Here is a 22723-nt window from a genome sequence, read left to right as displayed (position 1 = left end):
TCCACTCGCGTATTTGTGGATTCGCGTGCGATGCATAAACAGGGGGCGATCTAGACTTATTGAGAGGGCATATATATAAATACACGGATGGATACACCCAATAATAATAAAATTGGTATGTATACACTGAGAAAATAGTATAATAGCCAACATATTATAAAATCTTTCCAAATTGTGTGATATTTTTGGGGTAAAAATAAAACAATTATATTTATAATCTTTAATATCTGATAAATTTGTTAAGTACATGATTACATCATGTCCCAGGTTTTTAATATTGCTACTTTGTACCCTTAGGATTACTTAATTCAGCTGCCTATCATTACAAATTGAATTAAAATCAATTTCACGTTACCCAAGGTCGAATTTTCGATGTTTAAAAAATATAGTTGTTGCTTTTAATGAAATTAATTACTCTTCTAAGTCTTTCCCTTTGACTTTCATTAAAACTACCCCTTATTAGCGTTGAGGTAGTCCACTTCATTATGTTCCAATCAACAAATGAATATGTAAATATGCGCATAGTTTTGGGCCAACAAATTACAATAGATCGTGAACCTAAACTCTAAGTGTACTTAACCTGCTCGGTTCCGCCTATTGGAATTTGGTATAAGTAAAACGCCGGGGCAATTCCAGACTCAAACGTAGGCCAGAATGCCGCCGAACAGCAAAGATACCACCGGAGTGCTCTACGAGTCGGATGCGGAGACGATAGACGGTGGCCTAATCAAGGATGTCGGAAAGCTAAAGACCACCGATGGTCGGAAGCTGCAGCTGGTTTGGGTCAATATTGTGCTCTTTGTGATCCTTCATCTATCCGCATTGTACGGCGTCTGGCTGCTATTGACGAAGGCCACCTGGACTACGGTGCTGCTCTTTCCGTTCGCCCTGATTGTCACGGCCCTGGGCATTTCCGGCGGCGCCCATCGATTGTGGGCACATCGCACCTTCAAGGCTAACGTGCCACTCCGCTTGATCTTCCTGTTCCTCAACACCCTGGCCTTCCAGGATGCAGTGTATATCTGGGCGCGAGATCATCGAGTGCATCACAAGTACGCGGAAACGGACGCTGACCCGTACAACTCGGAGCGAGGCTGGTTCTTCTCGCACATCGGCTGGCTATGCGTCCGCAAGCATCCTCAAGTTGTGGAAAAGGGCAAGCAGATTGACCTCTCCGACCTGGAGCAGGATCGCCTGGTGATGTTCCAGAAGAAGTACTACCTACTCCTGATGCCGCTCATCTGCTTTGTCCTGCCCACCGTGCTGCCGATGTATCTGTGGGGCGAGTCGCTCAACGTCTCCTGGCACGTGATGGCCCTGCTCCGCTGGGTGACCACCCTGAACCTTATCTGGCTGGTAAACAGCTCGGCCCATATGTACGGCAAGCGGCCATACGACAAGAAGATCAGTCCCACCGACGAGAGCTTCCTCATTTGGTTGCGCTTTGGCGAGGGCTACCACAACTATCACCACGTCTTTCCGTGGGATTATAAGAGTGCCGAGCTGGGTCCATACTCTCGAGACCTCACGACGGCCTTCATCAACTTCTTTGCCTGGCTGGGCTGGGCCTACGACCTGAAGAGTGTGTCCCCGGATTTGGTTCGACGGCGGGTTCAGCGGACGGGAGATGGCTCCCATCCCGTGTGGGGGTGGGGCGACAAGGACCAGTGCAGCGAAGATGTCGCCGACACCACCATAACCCACCAGCGGGTGGTCAGATGAGGAATTAGTGAGCGAATGAAAAGCCAAAGAAAAGTTAAGGAAATAATATATTGTTAAATAAATACATTTAAATAGCCCAAAATCCGCTGAATCTGTAAGTTTTTTTTTATCGGTGCAGAGAGAAGTCTTATGATGTATGAATGTTATATATTATATATAAAATGTATATATTTTGTCATATATAATTAATTAAACATTAGCTTTGACGTCGAAAATAGTATACAAACAAGAAAGAAAGGTCAGTTTGTATTCCCTCGATCCATTTTGATTAAATCAATAGAAAAATTAAAAGGAAATATATAAAAGTTGTATATTTATATATAGCATATAATAATTTGGGTTGGATAAACTTAAAAAGAAAAATATTTAACCGTATAAAAAATAATATATTTTAGATTTAAAATATATAATATAATCATTTTCATTTTAATTTAATTTTAAATATAAATGCTAAAATACCAAAGTAATATAAAATTTAATTACAATTACCTATACTTATTATATTTACAGTTTGGTAGTTACAGTTTAACACTCGAAGCCTTACATTTTTCTGTACAATTATCGATCGTTTCTATGGCAGCTACATATGTATATGATAAGTTATCCGATTTTCATATCTCAAAGAAAATCAATTATTCATAAATATATGGATTTTTTACAGTTTACAATATAAGATATGATTTAAAAGTCTAGAAAGTGCACCACATTTTGTTATACTTAATCTCCAAAAGGCATAGTTCATAGTTAAATATATACAGTGAAGTTTTTTTGTTCTGTAGTCCTTGAAATGGAATAGTATATAAGGTTAATCCACCAATTTAGCAAAAAGCCTCTTAAATACATTACAAAAACAATAACAAAGGAAGTGAGTGCCGATTACACTGGTAATCGAATAATCGTTTGTATGAGTTTCGATTGCGCTTAAGTTTCCAGTCATCACCAAAGCACGTTTTTCGGAAAAACCGCGTAAAATCCATCTTCAGCTGAGCAATAAGTTTGATGAACAAAAGCCACCTACAACAATGGATTTAATGGATAAGTTACTCTGCGAGCTGGCGGAGATTCTTCGGGACCATGAACCAGGCTTGAAGCGCGTGGTCCAGGGCATGTTCGATCTAGTTCAGGACAACGTGAACTGCAGCACCCAACTTATGCACAAGGTAATCTCTGCTGTGATCTCTGGAAGCCAGGAACATACATCAACTCGCCGCCACCTGCTGGCCAGAGCCCTCGTTTGCGTCCAGCTGCAAATCAGCAGAATTCCTGCCGACGATGGCGCGCTGCTATTGCAAGAACTCCTGACAGGGACTTTGGATGATGTTTATCCATATACTGGTCAGATTTTGGAACATCTGTTTGAAAATTTTGTCAGCGTGCTGGGAGCGAACTGTTTCCTGCGTCTGCTTGACGCCACGCGAGAGCTTTTGCTATCTCAGGAGCCACAGAATTGCAAATCATCAAACTTTCTGATCAGCAAGATCCAAAAGATGTGTAAAATCGGTGGAGAGCAAAGCGAAGCCTTACTAAATTGTTTGCAGTGCAGTGCCCAGCAGTGGACAGCTTTTGCAGTCATCATAGCAGACTTAAAAAATCAGGACTCAAACGTGGTTGTGAGTACCCTCGAGATGCAGCTTCCCCAGCTGAAGCTCATGTCCCCCGATCTCGGCGATCGTTGGTTGGCATGGTTGCGCACCCTGTGCCTTAGACTCTTGCAGGAGGACAGAATCCAGGTGCTGTGCAAAATTCTGCAATACTTTCTGGCCCATCTGAGCGTAGAGCAGCTCGTCCGCTTTAACCTGTTGTCAGAGTTCCTTGTGGCCACCAACAGGAGCCAGTTGTTTAATCTGGAGGCTTACAATTGGCTCAAGAAGGAGCAACTGGAGCTATTTGTAACCGATGGCCATGTGGAAACCTTTCTGGAAGCACTGATGACAGTTTCATGGGTGAACGTTCCTCTGTTCCTCTGGTTACGCAGTTTCAAGTCTAAACGTGTGCAGAGGGTTCCTAAGGAGCTGCTTATTAAGTTGTGTTTTGTTGTTCGGGCCATCGGTAACTTTGATTTTCGAGTGACAGCCCAAGATTATGTCTTATTAATGTTCAAGGTAAAAAATATGAATTAGTTTGGATTAAAGATAGTGATACTACTTTTTACTTTTAGGACACAATCGACGCTCTTTCTTTGAGGGATTACATTGTCTGCATGGAGTCGTTATTTAATAAGGCAGATCCATATCTTGACTACGACAGATTAGAAAAAAAAATCTACAAATGCAAAGACCTTGACAATCATATTGACTTGTTTAACCGGAGATCCTTTGACATATTTAGCCACGATGTTTGGAGATTGAATAACATTGTAGGGAATCTTTTAAATACTTCTTTAATATTGGAATGTGAAACTCTTTGCGAACATATACATGGTTTTTGGCGCCTCGCTCTATTTAGTAATAACCAGGAATTAATAATGCAGTTTTTACGCCAGTATTACAAAGTAAACACTTCGTTGCTTCAGAAGGGAGCGAGTCTCGGAAAGATGCAAGCGCACTTGCTGGAACGACTGGACTGCCAGACTAGCGAGGAGACATCCTTTTTGAAGGCCCGATGCGTGGACCTTTTTACTTCGAACCTAGATTCATGGCGTCAAATGGATGAACTAGAAATTGATCCCCTGGAACTATTGAAACAGGGTACCGAAAAAACCATGTCTACTTTAACGCGCTTATTAGGAGTTCATGGGAATCGCATAAAAAACGAGACGGTACTGTCCGCTCTGATTGCCCGTGTGAGATATTTTTGTCATATGTAAGCTATTACCTTAAAGACTGTTTCATTAATATAATTGAATTTTTCTTTAGTAACAACGTTCTAGACTACGCATATAGAAATTTAACAGAAGAGGAGTTTGAAAGCTGCATAACTAATCAAATGATTCACAAGAGATTGGATCGTTTACCAGACGGAAAACTAAGTATATCCCTTTACTTAAAGCTGCTTCTTTATGGAGAACCCACAAAAGGACTGGCACGGTGAGTGAGCATTCATTACTCCTTCGTTTTTATAAGCCAACTTTGAGACGATTTCAAACTTTCTCGTAGCATTGAGACTTGCTCTGTATTCTACTTTTTTGGAGAACCGGACCGAAATGCAAGAATTAGACGACTGACTATTGAAAACTTAATTAAGTACGGAAATGCTGAAATTAAAACTAAAGTTTTCAAAGAACTTCTGAAAATTAACGAAAAGCTGTCGATGGAGCATCCTCATTACAGTGAAAACTCTGAGGTGCACAGACAGAAACTACGAATTGCTTCTGCTTTGATTTCGATTCGCGAGTTTTGTGATGATCCTCAATCCTTGAAGACTTTGTTGCTGCCCAGCGATCATCTCGGGATAAACCTAATGCACGAGTTTCTGCTAGGCACTTGTGTGAAAAACATCGATTGGGTGCTGGAAGCATTACCAAGTTTGCAGCCAAGGCAACAGGAGTCATATCTCTCCATTGCCTACATTTTCATTATTAAAAATTTTGTAAAACTAAACGAAAAGAAAAAATTATCGGAAATGTTTTCCCTACTTATACCGTTCATAATGGGATCCAGTAATTCCACACGCATTCTCGCTCAACTAATCCTCCATAAACTGGCTGTCAAGTGTACAGAAAACAGGTAAAGGTTGACAAAATTCCCAGGACAAACTAATACTTAAGTTAATTTTTTTTAGCACTCTTATTCCCCTCGCAGAAGTCATAAAAAACTCGGTAGAAGTTTCGTTGGGGAATAAGCTTCAAGAGCTTCAAAGCGATTCTCGAATCATGTTAGCAGACATCTTGATGGAGGAGAATGAGATCCATGCAGCTTATTTATATTTGTTGTATATAACACATGTGCCCTTTGATGAAGCCCACTGTTTTCTTTCTTATAATAAATACAAAAAGGCCCGTAAGGTGTTCAAACTAAGAAAAGTACTATCATCCGGGTAAGTCGTACCATGTACAAATCGTTCAAAGGACTCATTCTTGACAATTTCGACAGGAACTATATAAGTGGCCAGCCTTCTTAATAAGGAAATTGATTTTGCAGCACTGAAGCGCAGCTGCGAAGGGTTTAGATTTAATTCTCTGGTTGTGGCCGACTAATCACGGAGACTAGTTCTGGCAATTTAAGGTAAGAAATCAAGCAAGTTGAGTAATAAATTCCAACAATGACATTTTTATATACATTTGAATATTTTTTCAGGCACTAGAGACATGAAATACCTATTAACGTGATGGAAGTGCTAGACTGCGTTGCCGAGATGCCACAATTCAACTTTCTTGTGAGAATTTTGGTAGAATTACTGCTTATTTGGGAGATTTTCAAACTATTTTGTAGGATTGAACTTAAATACTTTTGTTTTAGCCTGCTGTAGAACAACAGCTATTATTTTACGTTATTAATTATGCTTCAAAAAGCCACTATCTTAAGTTACTTTTTTTCCTTATAAAACGCGGGGATAAATACAAAATCGAATTAAAATGTATGCTATCATGATTCAAGCTGCCTGTTTTTTTTTATTATTATTTAAAATATAACATTTTTAGCTGTAGTAATGTTAATAAAAGAATACATACCATTTGAAAGACAAGAAAATTAATTTAAATTTTGGTAGAATCGATGTTGGAGCACCATATCGGACTATCGCTCGATATCGATACTATCGATGTTTCTTCAATGGTTAGCCAGCTCTAACCCGAGGAACGTAAACAAAGCAAGCATTTTTTAAACTCTCTTAAATATAGTTTAAATAAATAATGGACCATAACGTAGGCCGCTTAACAGAGGAATCTCTGAAACGCAAGGAGAGGCTGCAAAAACTCCGCGAACAGGCGCAAAATAAAGGAAGTGATGCCGCCGAATCCACTGAGAACTTGCCAAAGTAATATTGTTAAATGAGCCAATTTAAACAATAATTAATGCCATGTCTCGCCTTACAGACCCATATTCCGCAGCTACAAGCCACAAAACGAGAACACTACCGGCGAGATTCTGGCCCAGGAGCCCACGGGGAGCATCGAAACCGCCGTGGAGGACCAGTTGAGTCTGCTGCAGCAGCCAATGGTGATCGACGAAATTGATATAACCAATCTGGCGCCGCGGAAACCGGACTGGGACCTCAAGCGAGATGCCAGCAAAAAGTTAGAGCGTCTAGAGCGACGCACCCAAAAGGCGATTGCGGAACTGATACGTGAGCGCCTGAAACTAAACCAAATCGAGGACATTAGCCAGGCGGTGAATGTGGCCACTGCCCATGCGGGAGAGAGTGTCCAGGAGGATTATGACTAGAGCCAAACATCTACTTTTACTGATAAATAAAATAAAAAAAACACAAGATACTTATAAACAAAAAGCTTAACTAGCGTCGATTTTCCTTGCCAGTGGGAATGGAAAGTCGCTCCTTTAGGCTGAGTATCTCTGTAAGTAAAAAAGAATTGTTAGAAATTGAGAAACCGAAACCGGCATAAGGGAAAATCTCTTACGTTTAGAGTACTTTTGTTCCAATCCTTGGGCAAAGTGACGCATGGACTGCAGTTGCTCGGGAATCTCCTCCCTAAGCTTTTCAATAGTTATACGTGCCTGACGCAGCTCATCCTCGCGCATGGCCAACAGCTGCTCCTTCTCGTGGACGGCCTTCTCCTGCTGGAGGGCCACCTCAGTGCGCCAAGCAATGGTTTTCTTGTGGTTGAGCAGCTCTTGGCTCTGCTTGAGGATTATTTGATTGGCCTTTGATATTTCCTCGGAGGCCATTTCCAAAGCCTGACGCTTGGTGTGCAGGATTTTCTTTTCCGCCTCCAGTTCTGCGGCAATGTTGGCCTTTTAGAAACACAGTAATATTAGACCTTGGATACGGTTAATGATATTCTTTCATACCTTCTCCTTGTTGCCCTTCTGAATGTGCTCCTGTAATTCAGCTGTGTGCTGCTTGAGATCCTCGATCTTGTACTCCAGCTTGCGTTCCTGCTTCCTGGCATTGGCTATGTCAGCATGGAGTTTGTCGTTCTGCTCTTTTAGGGTTACCACGCGTGATTTACAGCAGGATAGCTCCTCGACCAGTGTTTGACATCGCTTCTCGCTTTGCTCTTGGCCTGTTTTCAGGTCGGCTTTGTCCTGGGAAGCCTTGTCCAACTGCGCCTGGAGTCCTGCGATCGCTCTGCGATGCCGTTCCAGTTCACTACTGCGCTGGTCGTTGACTTTGGACAGGCTTTCCTGGACTCGCTGTATCTCCAGAGCGTGCTTGTCCTCTAGAATCCTGCTATTTTCCGCCAAGGCTTCTCTGAGATTGCTGTTTTCCGTGCCCAGCCGCTCCGTGTGCAAGCGCTGGGAGTTTAGCTCTGTTTGAAGCTGCTGAATACTCTGCTCCAGCATATACTGCTTGGTGTGGGAGGCATCCAGCATGAGATTGATGTAGAAGAGCACGGTGTTTAAGGGGGCTGAGCGGCAGGGCAGGCACAGGTGAACTAGGTTCTTAAAGGACCGAATTTCTACGAATTGCAGGTGGTAGTCGTGGCTTTGGCTGGATGTGAGGCTCTGATCCCTGGCGGACAGATGCAGTTCCAGTTTGCCAGCCTGGCAGTCCTTAAGCATGCGGACTACGTTCTCCATAAAGCCAGAGAAGGTCACGTTCAAAGACTGATCCTTCTTCAGTTCGTGGAAGGAGGCGCTGTCCACGGTGGTGATGTACATGCGCCGCTGGTCCGCTTTCTCAGCCAAACGCAGTTGCTGTGGATCAAGGAAAGATGAGGCTTGTTATATCTTAAAGGATCTTCGCTGCCTTGACTTACAATCAGCTCCTTAAAGTCCATCCGCTCGGCGTACAGTAGGCACGCTCGCCTATTGGTTCGCGTCATGTCGCCATTGAAGCTCACCAGCATTTCCACGGTCGGCAGGATGTTGACCACGTTCTTGCTGAACTCCATATTGTCAAAATAGCTCTCCTCATTCCCAGGTTGCCACATTTGTGCACAGGCTGCTGGCAATAATATATTTTAAATATTTAAATTTGTAAACAAATGCGAGGTTGTTTAGCTGAAAGCTATCGATACATCGATAGCATTTGTCACGGAACACGATGTCTTTGCAGTAATGTTTTTAAGCAGTTTTTAAATGTTTTTATCTTAAATATATTATTTTCATTCATTTTGTGAATTCTGTAAACTTTGTACATTCAAGTTTTGCTAATTTTGAACAACATGGAAAACGGTCGATATATCGCATCTTGCGCAAACATCGTATTTTGCATGTCTCATCGATATCGATTGCAGCTAGCGATGGGAGAGGTGATAAAGGAAAAAACCGAAAATATATAGAGAATTTTTAAAAATACATGTCTACTGTACGTAAGAGTTGAAGAGGTTGCCGCTGGCGGATGGGGCAGAACCCGTGTAATGCAAGCTTTATCCATGTAGCCCGCCAAGGTGTTCGTTGGCAGCCTGCCGCGCTGCAAGCCGGAGGAGTTGCGTCGCCTGTTCTCCAACTACGGCTCAGTTGTAGAGTGTGACGTGATGAATCGGTGCGCCTTCGTTCACCTGGAGACCACGGACATGGCGGAGGCGGCCATTGCCGCCCTCAACGGTATCGTTTTCAAGGGCCAGGCCATCGTCGTGGAGGCGGGCAGGCCAAAGTACGGCCCTGGAAACGGCGGTCGCGGTCCGCCGGCCAGTGGTGACAACCAGGGACGCAGGCCCCCCGAGGGTAATATACCTCTCATCTCAGATATAACAACATATAATGATTAATGTGCGTCCATTTAGGACAAAGTGGTGGCCCCAATAAGAGATCCACAGAGGCGTCGGGTAACAGTTTCAAGCGGAACTTCCGCGATGAAACCGGCCGCGGCGGTCGATTTTCCAAGGATGAGGCCGATGCCCGGGGACCCAACACCAACAACAAATTTGGACCTATGCGAAACGAACCCAACTATAGGCAACAGCGGAGTGCTCCCTACAGCAAGGGACCGCCGCAAAACATAGAGGCTGGCTCTCAGGCGCCCGGATTCAGGAACAAATTCGCGGGCGGAGGCAATACTGGAAAGTTTGGGGGAGGTGGAGCCAACGAAGGCAATCGCTTCGGTAACAGTCGGTGGGACAATAACGGTGGCCCTCAAGCTGGAAAGAGGAACTTCAGGAACAGCCCGACGAGCGGATTTGGAGCAGGCGGGAGCAGCAGCAGCAGCAATGACTTCCGGGCAGGCAGCTCCGGCAGCGGCGGTGGCGGATCGCTGAATCACAGAGGCGGCGCTGGCAGCAATGTGCGTCAGGATCGCCGTGGGTTTGCCCTGCCGGTGGAGCACCAGCATCAGCAAATGAGCTTTGGACGCTTTGGAAACGGACCCATGAACTCGAATAGTCGTGGGGACGCTGGTGCCAATGGGTATGTTCAGAATTTGTTCCTATGTGAACTTCTCTATTAATTCAAGTGCCTTCTTTCCTACTCAGAGGCAACCCACAGGGTGGACGAGGTTTCTTCAATGGAGGCGGGGGTTTCAATGCCAGACGTGGCAGCAGTGGAGCAGCCAGCAACGAACACAATAGCCAACAGGGAGGCGGGGGTCCCAACAAGCGGGGTGGAGGAGGAGGAGGCGGCGGCTTAGGAAAGGGTCACAATCAGAATGGCTTCAATGCATATCACACGGATTTTCCGCCTTTGGGAAGCCAAAGAAACCGGTAGGTGAAGCAATCTGTGCCCCAAGAATGCGATTTGTAATACATAATCAATGTTTTCCTTCTTGCAGCTATAGCGGACCCCGGCCTGGACCAAATATGGGCGGCAATAGAAGGTTTTAAGCAAGTGAAACTCCACTCCGATGTTTGGCCAGTCCACGCGAACTCCAAACTCCCAACTCCAACTAATAATGTAATAGCCGAATTTCGTTTTCCATTCTTCCGCGCTCAGAATCGTTTAGTTAAGCCGACGGGATTTATTATTATTATTTTTTTTTAAATCTGTCCTATAGCCGTACTTTTAAGACCAACATCAACAGTATATTTGTTATTCGTAGTTAAGATTGTTTCAATATTTAATGCAATACTTAAATAATCATATTACTTGTGTGCAACTAGATACGACGAGTCAATCAATACAATCGTAAATACCAGTTGCTACTATTTTTGTTTCAATTTCAAATTTCAGCCGTAGCCCGCTTGTTATCGTTTATCGTTAATCGAGCAAGTAATAGTGCTGTCTATTTTAAAGCGTTCTTTAGTTAACAATTCTAAGGGGCTTGAATTTTTTTAAAAACAATTTTAATAACAATAATATTTTCCAAATATTTTTAATGTTTTGAGATAAGGGATTTTAAAAAGAAATTTTATATTTTTAAATGTGTTAAATACTTATAGCTAGTTTAGCTTTTTTCTAGCTTGTTTTGGTAGCTGCACTTGGCAGCACTGCTTCTTTGTGGTTATCAAATTTGTCAACGATTTTATAAACAAGGAAGTACGTCGTTGGTTTAAACTTCAGTTTGGCCAGGTGCTCACCTACATAATTATATATATGAAAAGCACGCACGACCAGGTCGCCAGTTGAGGTAAGACCCTTTGCCCATAGCGTCGGAAGCTGGATTGATTTCCAATTTTGCTAACATATGCTCTACAGTCGCTGTGGTTCGTGGTCAAGTGTGGCTGTGAAAATGTGGAAACGGCACTGCTGCCTCGTCTCCATAGCCGTGCTATGCATCTTTGTGGGCCTGGGGAATGCCCTGCACCAAGCGTATGCTAATGTCGAAGTCGAAGGTCGCCCAGACCAGTTGGCCAAACTGCCAGGGGAGCTGAAGTTCGTGCATGTGGTAAGAGCAGCTGTGTGGGTGTGCGTGTGTGTGCGTGTTGGAGCTTGCTATCTAAAAAGTTGTCTCCAAAATAGATATTCCGCCACGGCGACAGAACGCCAGTCGATCCGTATCCCACGGATCCCTGGAATAACCTGAAGTTCTGGACCACAGGATGGGGTCAACTAACAAACGTAAGTATTAATCTTAATTTTTTGTTATTTATTTATTTAAAAAACAACCCGTTAAGCTCTTAAAAAGCTTTTGCGGTATATTAAGTAAATACATTGACTAAATTTCAACCTCCCCACACAGCTGGGCAAACAAGAGCACTACGACCTAGGTAAATGGCTGCGGAAACGTTACTCCTCGCTGCTCAGCTCAAGGTACTCCAACGAGGACATCTTTGTGCAATCCACCGATGTTGATCGTACCCTAATGAGTGCTCAATCGAATTTGGCTGGACTCTACGAGCCGCAAGGCGAAGACATTTGGAATCCCGCCATTAAATGGCAACCCATACCCGTTCACACCACGCCCGAGAAGGATGATCCCATACTGGCGGCCAAGGCTCCATGTCCTGCCTACGATTACGAGCTGGCCTCCTTGGAATCCTCGCCAGAGTTTGTGGCTCTCGCCGATAAATACAGGGATCTCTTTGAATACCTTAGCGAGAAAAGCGGACGCAGTGTTAAGACGTTCCTCGATGCTTCGTATTTGAATAACACACTGTTTATCGAGAGCCTGTACAACATGTCACTGCCGGAATGGACTAACAAGGTGTACGGTCACGAGGAGCTCACATATGCGGCAAACTTTGCATTTGCCATCAATACGTATACCCGCAAGCTGGCCAGACTGAAGACGGGTCCGTTGCTGAAGGATATTTTCCAGCGAATCGATGATAAGGCCACTGGACGCCTGCAGCCCGATCGTTCCATGTGGATCTACAGTGCGCATGATACGACAATAGCCAATGTTCTCAACACCCTGAAAGTGTTTGAAGTAAGCGAAACTCTTAATCATTTCACGAGTCTTTTATTTACTTGGTTTCTTTGTTTTATTTTTAGCTCCACAGTCCCCCCTACGTGGCGTGCATTACGGTGGAGCTGCGGATAGATGACCACAACACGCCATTGGTTTCTGTCTTTTATAAGAACACAACAGCAGAACCTCTTCCGTTGGACATTCCCGGCTGCGGACCGTCATGTCCGCTTAAGAAATTGACTGCACTGTATCAGGACGTCCTGCCCTTGGACTGGGAGCGTGAGTGCAAACGCTCCACGATGATGATGACCTACGAGGAGGCGAATCTGGGAGCGGCGACGGGTGAGTGAATACTTGTGGCTTCCCTATCACTCGTAATTATTAAAATACCCCTTTTCAATACCCCCCAGGCATTCTCATATTGATTATTATCGCTCTGCTGCTGGCCAGCTATGGCCTTATGATCTACTATCGGCGTCGCAACTACAAGCTGTATACCTCATACTCGCAAATGGCCTAACCTTAGGTGGGCCCTCATGAACTCGGAGATTAGAGCGTCGTTATTTACCTGCTCCTCTCTACTTGCCAAAGTGATTTGTTTTCTTTTCTCTCTGTGCATCCTATGAGTATCCTATGGCCAAGTTATTTTTTATATATTAATTAGTTACATAGGCGTAACATTGTGCATTTGATACACACATGTTTTTTGTTGGCATTTAAATGGAAGGATAACTGTTTTGTTGTTATCCAGTGAAATATATGGAATAGAAAGACTGTGAATTGGCGATCTTGAAGTTGCATACATACATATACATATATATATATACATACATAAAAATATTTATACACATCCATATATACATTTTTTTATGAAACCTTGTATGAGAAATTTACTGTATTAAAAATGCTCAAATCATCTATATTGGTTTTTTTAAAATAATATTTTAATTTATAAAAAGGTGTCAAGGTTTGAAACTTTCAATTTGACCCATTTAGAAAGGAGCTGTTCAGCTTTGTTAAAGTATGTTGAAGTAAGTCTTATTTATAATTAGGTATTTGAGAATGTTTCCTTTCTGGGGAATCAAAGTTCTCTAATCACTCTTTATTCGGTTCTACTCGTTGTTTCGTTTGCTCGTCGTTATGCTATTCCGTTAGACTCCCTTGTCTTAATGGTTGTTGTCATTGGATAGTTGGAACATAGAGGCAAAGTATAATACATTTGTAACTTTAACTTCACTGGCCAAAGTCTTCTGCCACCCACCAAGTAGAATTCTTTATATATTATTCTAGATTTGTTTATTCCGCATACGCGATTTGCTTGCACTTAATTATGATTAAGACAATAGATACAGTTAGGGTTACAGTTAGATGGTTTTAAGACTATATACAACGTTGGCTGAGAGTGGCGATAATGTAGAACCTGTTTTAGCGGCGATGCGCCTGACTGACTGACTGAGTTTCGAAGTGGACAAATGGTTTGGAGTGGGAATGAAAGGAAGCTTTTGCCTATCTGTAGGCCTTGTCATCCGAGTATATGATGTAGGGCTGATGCTGATGCGGATGCTGGTGCGTCAGGCTTTCGGCTCCATCGCCGTTTCCGCCGGCACCACTGAAGTACGACATGCGGGACATGGTCGAGTAGGCAGCCGCCGCCGCAGCCACCTGTTGCTGCTGTTGTTGCTGTTGCTGGCGCTGGGAGAGATTCTGGCTAGACTGGTGGATGGAGGCGGCCTTGTGCGGCAGGGTGGCGTAGCTGGCCTGATACGGAGGCACCGCATATAGCGCTGCTCCCGCTCCACTGCCGTTCTTGTAATTGTAGGCGGCATTGTGGGCGCCCATCTGCATGCCCGCCGGAATGCCGATCATTGCCGCATTCTGTTGGTACTCCGCATTACTCATGCGCAGCCTGATGATGCAAATTATAATGATCAGTATGGCTATGAAGGCCACCACTCCGCCCACAATGCCAATAATCAAAGTATCGTCGTTGCTCATAATCGGAGCCTGGGCCTTCATGAGTGGCGCCTTGGTCTTGATCTTCTTTAGGCTGGGCGGTTGCGTCGGTTCCAGACTCCAAATGATGAGCGGCTCCTCAGTGGTGGAGCTGCGGGTAACCAGTTGACTGGAGGTCTTCAGCAGATGGGGCACTGTGGCAGTGGGTCTCGAGGTGGAAGAGGTCATTCGTCGGGCATCACAGGTGAGTTCGTCATCGCCGACCTCGATGAGCTTCCTATTGGCCAGGTAACTTGGTGCCTGGCAGGTGACATCCGGCATTCCAGAGCTGGGCAGCCAGCGGCGGAGAGCCCGAGCATTGCAGTCGCACACAATCGGATTGCTTGCCAGTCCCTTCAACTGTAGACTGGCCCTTCGATCCTCTAAGGCGTTGAGGAACTGTGGCACCAGCACCGTTATCTGGGATCCCTCAACGTCCAGGTTTAGGTGGGATGATCGGGGAACCGGGAACAGCAGGGCCGGAGGCAGTGCACTGAGCGAAGTGTTCCTTAGTTGGACACTCAGGTCGCTGCTCTTTAGACCCGCCAAAGTACCCGAGGATATAGACTTCAATCGCTCGCCCCGGATACCCAGGCTTCTGAGACGGGGATGCTTCAGGGGCTGTATCTGCTCGCTGCCAATGCTGGAGTCCTTCACCTCGATGTCGAGGGCTTCCAGACCCGGCAGCAGTTCCAGGATACCCTGAAGGTCCAGGTATCCAAGCAGCGGAAGATCATAGGCCTCCAGGCTTAGCAGATTTGGGAGCTGCTTGAAGGCGTTCTTCTCGATCCTGCTGCAATGCGGCAAGTGGCTGAGGCGCAGGGATCGCAGCATCTCCAGCTGTCCAAAGTTGGACTGGGAAACGATCTCGAAGCTGTTGTTGGAGACGTCCAGAGATTGCAACACCTGTAATTGGGGCCATGCCCCGGAAAGATCGTCCAAGGACTCGAGTTGGTTGCTGGAAAGGTCCAAAGTCTCCAGAAGAGTGACTCGCTGGAAGACCTCTGGTTTTACATTGCGCAGCTTATTATGAGACAAATTGAGGAACTGCAGGAATGGTGTCTCCAGGAGCTCCAACTGCTCAATGCCAGTGCCAGCCAAACTGAGTTCCCTCACTGTCTTGGGTTCGTTGAGAACGTTGTGCACAGCTCTGGGCGAAAGCGGATTGAAGCTCAGATCGATTCGCTTGATGTTCACCATGATGCTATCATCGCCAGGCAGCTCCTTGATTCGATTATGGCTCAGGTCCACGGATGACACGAAGAAGAATTGCCTTTGCAGGGCGTTCAGGGGAGCGTACTCGAACCGATTGTGAGCCAGGTTGATATTCTCCAGCATCTGGAGCTTGGTGCGCTCAAAGACGCCGTCGGAGAGCTCCGACAGCCGGTTGCCCTCCAGGTTGAGCTGCTCCAGCCTCACCAGGCCCTCGAAGGTGCGCTCGCCCACTCTGTCCAAGTTGTTGTAGGCCAAGTCCAGGACCTGCAGCTGGGTGGAATTGTGGAAGGCCATCTCGCTGACCATGTCCAGTTGGTTGTGAGAGGCCAGCAGTACGCGCAGTCGCGGGAGGCGGGCAAAGTCCAGCTCCTCAATGGTCTTTAGCTGATTGTGGGACAGATCAATGTGCTCCAGATACTGCAGCGAGGCAATGAGCTCCGCTGGGAAGAAAGAGAACTTATTGTTGGACGCCTTGATCTCTTTCAGCCTGGGATGGATGCGGAAGGAGGAAGGAAACAGGTAGCTCAATTGGTTATCCGAAATGTCCAGCTCCTCTATCCCAGTGCCAGTGTTGAAGTACTCCCCCTTGAAGGCGGACAGTTGGTTTCCCCGGAGATTCAGCCTTTGCAGCTTCATTACATTCACAAAGGCTCCGGAACGGATGGAACCGATGCGGTTATTGGAAAGGTCAATGGAGCTAATGTTCCAGAGGTTCACAAAGCTGCCGTCCTGCAGCTCCTGCAGCTGGTTGTCGTTGAGGTGGATGTGCTTGAGGTCCTGCAATCCGGCCAAGAGGTCACCGCTCAGCTGGCGGATATTGCAGCGACTCAAATCGATGACTTGCAAGCGGACCAAAGGCTTGAAGAGGACTCCGGTCAATGGAATCAAGTGATTCCCACTTAGATTCAGAGACTGAAGGTTCTCCAGCTCCTCAAAGATGTTACTGGGCAGTTCGGTCAAGCTGTTGCCACTCAGGTCCAGACTCCTCAGCTCTGGCAATACCCAGGGTGCTCCTCCCAAGCCCGTCAGCCTGTTCTGGGACAGCTTCAGGGCCATCAGAGTGCTCTCCAATCCCGCAAAGGTGTCCGCATTGATCAGGGCCAGGGAGTTTCCGGCGAGATCCAAGGTGTGCAGGCTGCTGAACATCTGGAAGCTACCGGGCGGCAGTTCTCGAATGACATTCCTGGACAACGAAAGGGTGGTTATGTCTCCTGCTTGTAGGGAGCCCAGGATCTCCGCCGAGAGAGCTGCCACTCGATTGAAGTCCAGGTGGAGAGATGTCAGTTGAGGCAGCCGACCCAAGGCACTGCCCGGCACCAGCAGGATATTGTTGTCCTTGATAATGAGCGTTTGCAGGCTCTCCAGACCCTCCAAGGCATCATCCTCGATCTGCAGGGTAACAATATTGATGTTAGGTCTTAAAGATAGAGCTCTTACTGTTTAGAAGCACTTACTGTTCTTAGCGAGTTCAAGCTGAGATCTAGATACTTCAAAGCACTCATCTCCCGGAAGGTTCCTGGCGTTATGGTAGTTATGGAATTGCGACTGATGTCTAGGGTTTCCAAAAATCTAATCACCTGCATATGGGTGTAGTCCAATTGCTAAGGAACATAATAATGTGTTTGTAAAAGACAATCTAGGAGCTTTACATTATTCTAAGCGCTTACCTGTAACATATTTGAGGACAGGTTTAAATGCTTTAAGCCAGGAACCGCTGCCAGAGCCACCATTGGAAACTGGTTGAAGAAATTCTCGGACAAATCCAGCTTCTGCAAGGAGCTCAGTTTCTCAAAGACATCGCTGTTCAGGTTGCTGATGCGATTGCCGGCCAGCTTGATTTCTCGAATACGTTGGAGTCCTTTAAAGGCCTGGCTGTCGATGCTTCGCAGGACATTGTGCCTCAGATCGATGATCTCCAGCTGGCGCTGGGCATTAAACGAGGCGGGAAGAAGAGTTCCTATGGAAAATAGTAATATTTAAATGATATAAGTTATTTATATGAAAAATAGGGATAACAAAAGGTTCTCTGTCTGAGAGTTCTCTCTTACCAATCTGATTCTGTCGCAGCGACAGGTGCCGCAAGGCACTGGGTCCATTCAGTGAATTGGTTGGCACTGCCGTCAAACTGTTGCGATCTATGTAGAACTCCTTGAGGTCCATGCAACCCTTGAGTAGACCCTCCTCAATCAATTTGATCTTATTCCCGGACAAATCCAGGATGCGTAGATTCTTCAGTACGTGCAATTCGGCGGTGGAGAAGATGGGATTGAGATTGTCGCCCAGCAAGTTATTTGCCAGCCGCAGTTCGTTCAACGAATCCTTCAAGCCATCAAAGGCCTTCTCCGGAATCCTTCGGATCAGATTGTTGGACAAATCCAGCTCTTCGATGGTCAACTTCAGCTGGCCAAAGGTCTGTGATTGAGCATATTTATATTTATCTTAATTTAATTCCATTTCCTCCCAAAATCTTAGCACTCTCACCTGTGCTGGCAGCACCTGTTGACCGCTGTGACGTTGCGTATACGCCACAATGGGCGCTCCATACGGCAGCTGTGGGGCATCGCCGTGGAAGACGACGCGATCACAATCCATGGCCACGGCGCCCAACTGGCCAGTCGCCGCAAACGGAACCACATTGCACCTGTAATTGTCGCCAGTCGGTGATTAGTAGCAAGCAAAGGCAAATGAATTGGCATCGGCATCGGTGGTTTTGAGTTGTCAGCAATTTAGCGATATTAAAATAATGGCCACCTGCAGCGGAAACCGCTGTCTTGTAGGCAGCATTACACAAAAAAATAAGGCGCAAAGATCATGACAAGCCAAGTTTATAAATCTGATATATCTAAAAATAATCGCTTATTAAATTACTAACTATATTTATATTCGAAATTTTAATTTTCAACTTATTTGCTGTTATAAATTGTTACCCAAAAATGTCACTTTAATATTATGAATTTACGATCTTTAAGTCATCTAACTCATATTTTTATCTATCAATTTTATATTTATTAAATCGGATATAAGGTTACGATTTCTTTGACTTACCTGCAAGGTAGACGCAGGGCGGGACTCAGCTCCGGACATGGACGCCAGGCCTGGGTCCAGTGTGTTAAGTGGGCGAGGCAGCCGATCAGGAGCAGCAATAGACGCCCCCCGTTTGGCAGCTGTTTCCACGCTACCATTTCGCTGCAATCGAAGAATGGCATTATTACTATGGTTGGCTTTCGATCAGATCCGATCCGATGCGAGGCTGATCGGTGAAACTCGTTCCGAGAAGAGATATCCGCCATGTGGCGTATCGTATTTGGACATTTCCTCTTTGGAGCCCCATTCGCTTAGAACATTTAATTTGCATACCGATGTCGATGTCTCCCTCTATTTTGCTCTAAGCCACATATTTCTGGCCAACAACAATGGCCGAAATGGCCGCCAAGGTCCATATCGACACAACGTCCGAAGGCTATAATCAAGCGGGTTGACTAACAAAGAACAGCGAGTCGGAGTAATTTTGGTAATGCTGACATACTTAAGACACTTAATATGGGTTTCTATGGGGATTTAATAAACACAACCGAAAGTTTAATTGCTAATTACAATTTAAATTGCATTTTTTGTGTTTATTTTGGTTGTAAAAAACAATTGGGTTTTGCATTTTGGCAACCTAAATAAATGTTGAAGATCATTGTTATTTTTAAACCAAGCTCAGGGATTTTTAAGAGCGATTTGGAAACAGTGAAGTCTGTGTAACTGGAACCTTGGCAAGGCTATGAGTTTACTAAGTTATTTTATTATTTTTAAATACTCCTAAATTGCATATAGGAAGTGTTAAGAGCACTAACTAACAGATTGATTAACGATCTTGAAACTGATATATTAAGCAAGTTCAGCCAGAATGCACAAATGTTTTACAGAAAAAACAAAATATGTTTGTAGGCTAAAAAAAAGTTAAGCTATTTTAATTAATATTCCTTTTAATTGAGAAATAATCAAACTATTGATTATTTTGATTGGATTTTTATAGAATAATTTCAAGTATTTAAAGTGCCATCATCTCTTTATGACTTAGTCAAGTCCGACTGTATATATATCCAATATAGAAAACGGCTTTGGCGGCGCATGAACGGTTCGCTGGAGCCGTGATCTCTTCTGGTTCTCCTACTAAAAATCTGGATTCTCGGTTCTCGGTCTTGGTTCTCACTCTCGCAGCATTAGCAGTACCGTTGCTCGGGCTCTTGGCCGTGTTCATTGGTTACTGTGTTTGCCTTTTAATGCGCACTGACACCAAAAGAAAGAAATAAATACAAATACTTTTACGTCTGGCCGTATTTCTATTTGCACTATTTTTGTTTTCGCGTTATTTGTGCTATTTACTCTGCGGTCCATGGGTAATCAAGAAAGGTATTTGGCCAGTTTTTATTTGAAACTGCGCCCCCTGTTTGCTCATAGATGGCAGAGATACCAGCAAACAGACAAAACAAGCAAGTTAACGTATGTAAATTTATAATGTCCATAAAACGAATGCGCTGGGTTTCAAAATCTCCCCGAAAAAGCGCCCTATTACTTTGGTCTTTTAGTCATTGAAATGCATATGCGATATGCGATTCGATATCGGAGACAGCTTCAAGGTTGCATTGCCCCATGAAATGGGTTGCTACACAGGGGAAAAATTAAATGCACTTTAATAGGATAATTACTGAAGAAATTTCGCAAGATGTGATATGAATTTTCACATTTTAAAGCTTTACAATTCGAGTTTAAAAGGCTTTAGCTTTTTTTATATTTTAAAATTTAAGTATTCTATTTTAATTAATTATAAAAATATTTAATAAATCCAAATAATTAGATTTCTTATAAGCTCATTGGGTTATTAATCTGTAATCATTATTTTCCTAACAAGTCTTAATTTTGGTTCGTATTTTCGTTCAGTGCATGATGATGGGATTCGATCGGACGGGATCGGATCCACTTCTTGTTTCACAGATACAGCTACAGGTACAACACGGCTATAGATACAGATACAGACACTCGCGTTGCGTTGCGTGTAAACGTTTTGATGGGAAATATGTTAATCACACATCTTGGTTTTTCTCTTCTCGTAACCTGTTTCATGACACCCGTATTTTGATTTATACTTTTGGCTTACATTTCGGTGTGTTTTTTTTTCTCCTTTTTGGTTGTAAATTGCACTTGTATCTTGTGGCAGCTTGGGAACCTCCACTCGCGGTCTTTTGTTTTGTATCTTTGAGATTGCACAAGCCGAGTTTTGTTTACATTTGTGGCTTTTTGCCCACTTCTCTTTTGTTATACACAAAAAGAAAGCTCCCAGGCTGGGGCCAAGAATGTTTTCCCAGAGCGTTGGAAAATGCTCTTTCCACGCGCACACACACACTCACACACGCGATCGCGCACCTCGGAAAAATGCAGACAAACAAGAAACCTCAGTAATTAAGCCGCAGCAAGTACAACCACAACACAGTGTCTGCGCATGCGCAGCAGCGGTAACAATTTCGCAGCGAACCGCCGGTTCGAGTTGAGTCCGAGTCAGGGCAGCGCGTTCCACTTCCACTTCCAGTTCCACTTCTACTTCCGCTAAGTCTGCTCCATCTGAGCGTCGCAACACAACTGAAGCTGGCTCCAAGACGGGCCAAGACGGAGTCGAGCTGCCTAGGCTTTAGGCCACCACCTCTCTCTCTCTGTGGAGTCCAGATCAGACGGGAGTTGCTCTGCAGGTGAAACTGGTTTGCCCAGATGCACAGTGAACAATTTGGAGCAGTTTTGTGGCTTTTATTTGCTGATCTTTGGGGGTAACTTATAGACAACATTTTACAATATGGTTTTTTAATTTTCATTAAATTTTTTTATCAAGAAAATATACAATTAAATTTCTTTAGTTTCAAAGTTTTAAAGTCTCTTCAAAGATTTGAAATATAAAAAATGTTTATATACTATAATACCCCAACTTTCTCTCTATGCATTGATCTAAAACCCGAGGAGGTACTAAAAATTGTAAGACCTGCCTCCCGAGATGCAGATGCTCTCTTCTCCAGAGCCCAGCTTCGTGAATGGGTTTACATTGTCCGACTTTGTTTTCTTTTGTTGTTTGTCTTTTTATTTTTTATTTCTTTATTTTTCTCCGGCGCTGGGTAAAAGTTTCGCTGGCTGTTCTTCGCAGAAAGTTGGGCTGTCTTCTTCTGGCCCTTGTCTACCTGTTTTTACTTCTTCGATCTGCGGTGCCGATTGGCAAGTGCGCCAATTCAAGCTAATGGGGTTAAGCCTTCAATAATGCCGCAACAAAGTGACAAGCAGCCAGAGTTACTTTCCTTGTCGCAAATTGTTTGGCGTGGCAACTAATTACCCGCACAATTGCCGGGGAAAGAGAGATGAATGACGGTTATGATCACGCACGTACATATAGTAGTTGCCCGGGGGGTTATTCACACCAGACCTAGCAGGTACAAGTACGAGTACGAGTATAAGTATGAGTATGACTACCAAGTCCAAGTCCGATGCCAAGTCCAAGTCCCAATCAAAGCGAGCAAGTATGTGGTTATAATTTTTATGTTTAGGCATGCATGTTAACATTAACATCGCAGTGGGCCGCAATTTCTTTTCTTTCTCGCCAGCCATATACTTTCCATTTTCATGAGCAAGTGCTCCACAAATGGCAGCCAAGATAAAGCACAACACATAACATAATCATGAAAATTGAGCCTGAAACAAAGAGTGATACCTACACTTGGAATTAAATTGGAAAAAGAATGGGAAGTTAAACAAGAAATTTTAAAGTATTTAGGAAGTTTAAATATCTTAACTTAAAGGTTTGTATGGTTTTTTGAATACTAGGAAAAGAGAAATCAATCAGATTCTTTAGATATTTTTAAAGCTTAATTTAATAGGAATATATTTGCTTTTAATATCAGAAAGAAATACCAAGAAACACAACGGTTTGAAATCTATACCTATAATATATTTTCAAAGTTTTTAAGTTACACAAGTTAGTTTAAATCTT

At 44.2% G+C, this 22723-nt stretch overlaps 7 protein-coding genes across 8 annotated transcripts; 5 read left to right on the top strand and 2 right to left on the bottom strand.

Moving 5' to 3' along the window:
• Nucleotides 1-654: 654 nt before the first annotated feature.
• On the top strand, nt 655-2031 carry LOC108077613 (acyl-CoA Delta-9 desaturase-like). Its single transcript, XM_017171020.3, has one exon. The coding sequence runs from the start codon at nt 655-657 to the stop codon at nt 1720-1722; it is 1068 nt and encodes a 355-aa protein (XP_017026509.1). The 3' UTR covers nt 1723-2031.
• A 441-nt stretch (nt 2032-2472) lies between these two features.
• LOC121501874 (uncharacterized) lies at nt 2473-6239 on the top strand. 2 transcript variants are annotated; one of them, XM_070287272.1, is made up of 8 exons: nt 2473-2587; nt 2649-3824; nt 3881-4524; nt 4578-4748; nt 4818-5387; nt 5443-5697; nt 5754-5885; nt 5958-6239. In XM_070287272.1, exons 2-7 carry the CDS (start codon nt 2745-2747, stop codon nt 5779-5781), a joined length of 2748 nt encoding a protein of 915 aa, XP_070143373.1. In that variant the 5' UTR covers nt 2473-2587; nt 2649-2744; the 3' UTR covers nt 5782-5885; nt 5958-6239. The 2 variants fall into 2 exon arrangements, with proteins under 2 accessions (XP_070143373.1, XP_070143372.1); XM_070287271.1 differs by having other exon boundaries at nt 2557-3824.
• Nucleotides 6240-6435: 196 nt separating this feature from the next.
• Nucleotides 6436-7043, top strand: LOC108077888 (coiled-coil domain-containing protein 12). The gene is made up of 2 exons (XM_017171425.3): nt 6436-6636; nt 6695-7043. The coding sequence occupies exons 1-2, from the start codon at nt 6512-6514 to the stop codon at nt 7041-7043; spliced, it is 474 nt and encodes a 157-aa protein (XP_017026914.1). The 5' UTR covers nt 6436-6511.
• Sas-6 (Spindle assembly abnormal 6) lies at nt 7034-8787 on the bottom strand. The gene is made up of 4 exons (XM_017171424.3): nt 8540-8787; nt 7629-8477; nt 7238-7571; nt 7034-7172 (listed from the first exon to the last, which is right to left on the bottom strand). Exons 1-4 carry the CDS (start codon nt 8711-8713, stop codon nt 7114-7116), a joined length of 1416 nt encoding a protein of 471 aa, XP_017026913.1. The 5' UTR covers nt 8714-8787; the 3' UTR covers nt 7034-7113.
• A 156-nt stretch (nt 8788-8943) lies between these two features.
• Nucleotides 8944-10851, top strand: LOC108077616 (uncharacterized PE-PGRS family protein PE_PGRS20). Its single transcript, XM_017171023.3, has 5 exons — nt 8944-9090; nt 9164-9449; nt 9509-10127; nt 10193-10420; nt 10489-10851. The coding sequence occupies exons 1-5, from the start codon at nt 9082-9084 to the stop codon at nt 10538-10540; spliced, it is 1194 nt and encodes a 397-aa protein (XP_017026512.1). The 5' UTR covers nt 8944-9081; the 3' UTR covers nt 10541-10851.
• A 293-nt stretch (nt 10852-11144) lies between these two features.
• Acph-1 (Acid phosphatase 1) lies at nt 11145-13427 on the top strand. The gene is made up of 6 exons (XM_017171390.3): nt 11145-11283; nt 11352-11541; nt 11616-11714; nt 11836-12525; nt 12591-12849; nt 12918-13427. The coding sequence occupies exons 2-6, from the start codon at nt 11386-11388 to the stop codon at nt 13025-13027; spliced, it is 1314 nt and encodes a 437-aa protein (XP_017026879.1). The 5' UTR covers nt 11145-11283; nt 11352-11385; the 3' UTR covers nt 13028-13427.
• Nucleotides 13428-13868: 441 nt separating this feature from the next.
• Nucleotides 13869-21317, bottom strand: LOC108077872 (chaoptin). The gene is made up of 7 exons (XM_017171409.3): nt 20858-21317; nt 18760-18900; nt 18196-18355; nt 17763-18126; nt 17382-17671; nt 17169-17315; nt 13869-17103 (listed from the first exon to the last, which is right to left on the bottom strand). Exons 2-7 carry the CDS (start codon nt 18894-18896, stop codon nt 14014-14016), a joined length of 4188 nt encoding a protein of 1395 aa, XP_017026898.1. The 5' UTR covers nt 18897-18900; nt 20858-21317; the 3' UTR covers nt 13869-14013.
• Between the last annotated feature and the right edge of the window lie 1406 nt (nt 21318-22723).

The sequence above is a fragment of the Drosophila kikkawai genome, chromosome 3R, assembly GCF_030179895.1.
Source record: "Drosophila kikkawai strain 14028-0561.14 chromosome 3R, DkikHiC1v2, whole genome shotgun sequence".
NCBI lineage: Eukaryota > Metazoa > Arthropoda > Insecta > Diptera > Drosophilidae > Drosophila > Drosophila kikkawai.
Note: the sequence above shows the minus strand (reverse complement) of the source record. Positions and strands in the feature narration are given on the sequence as shown.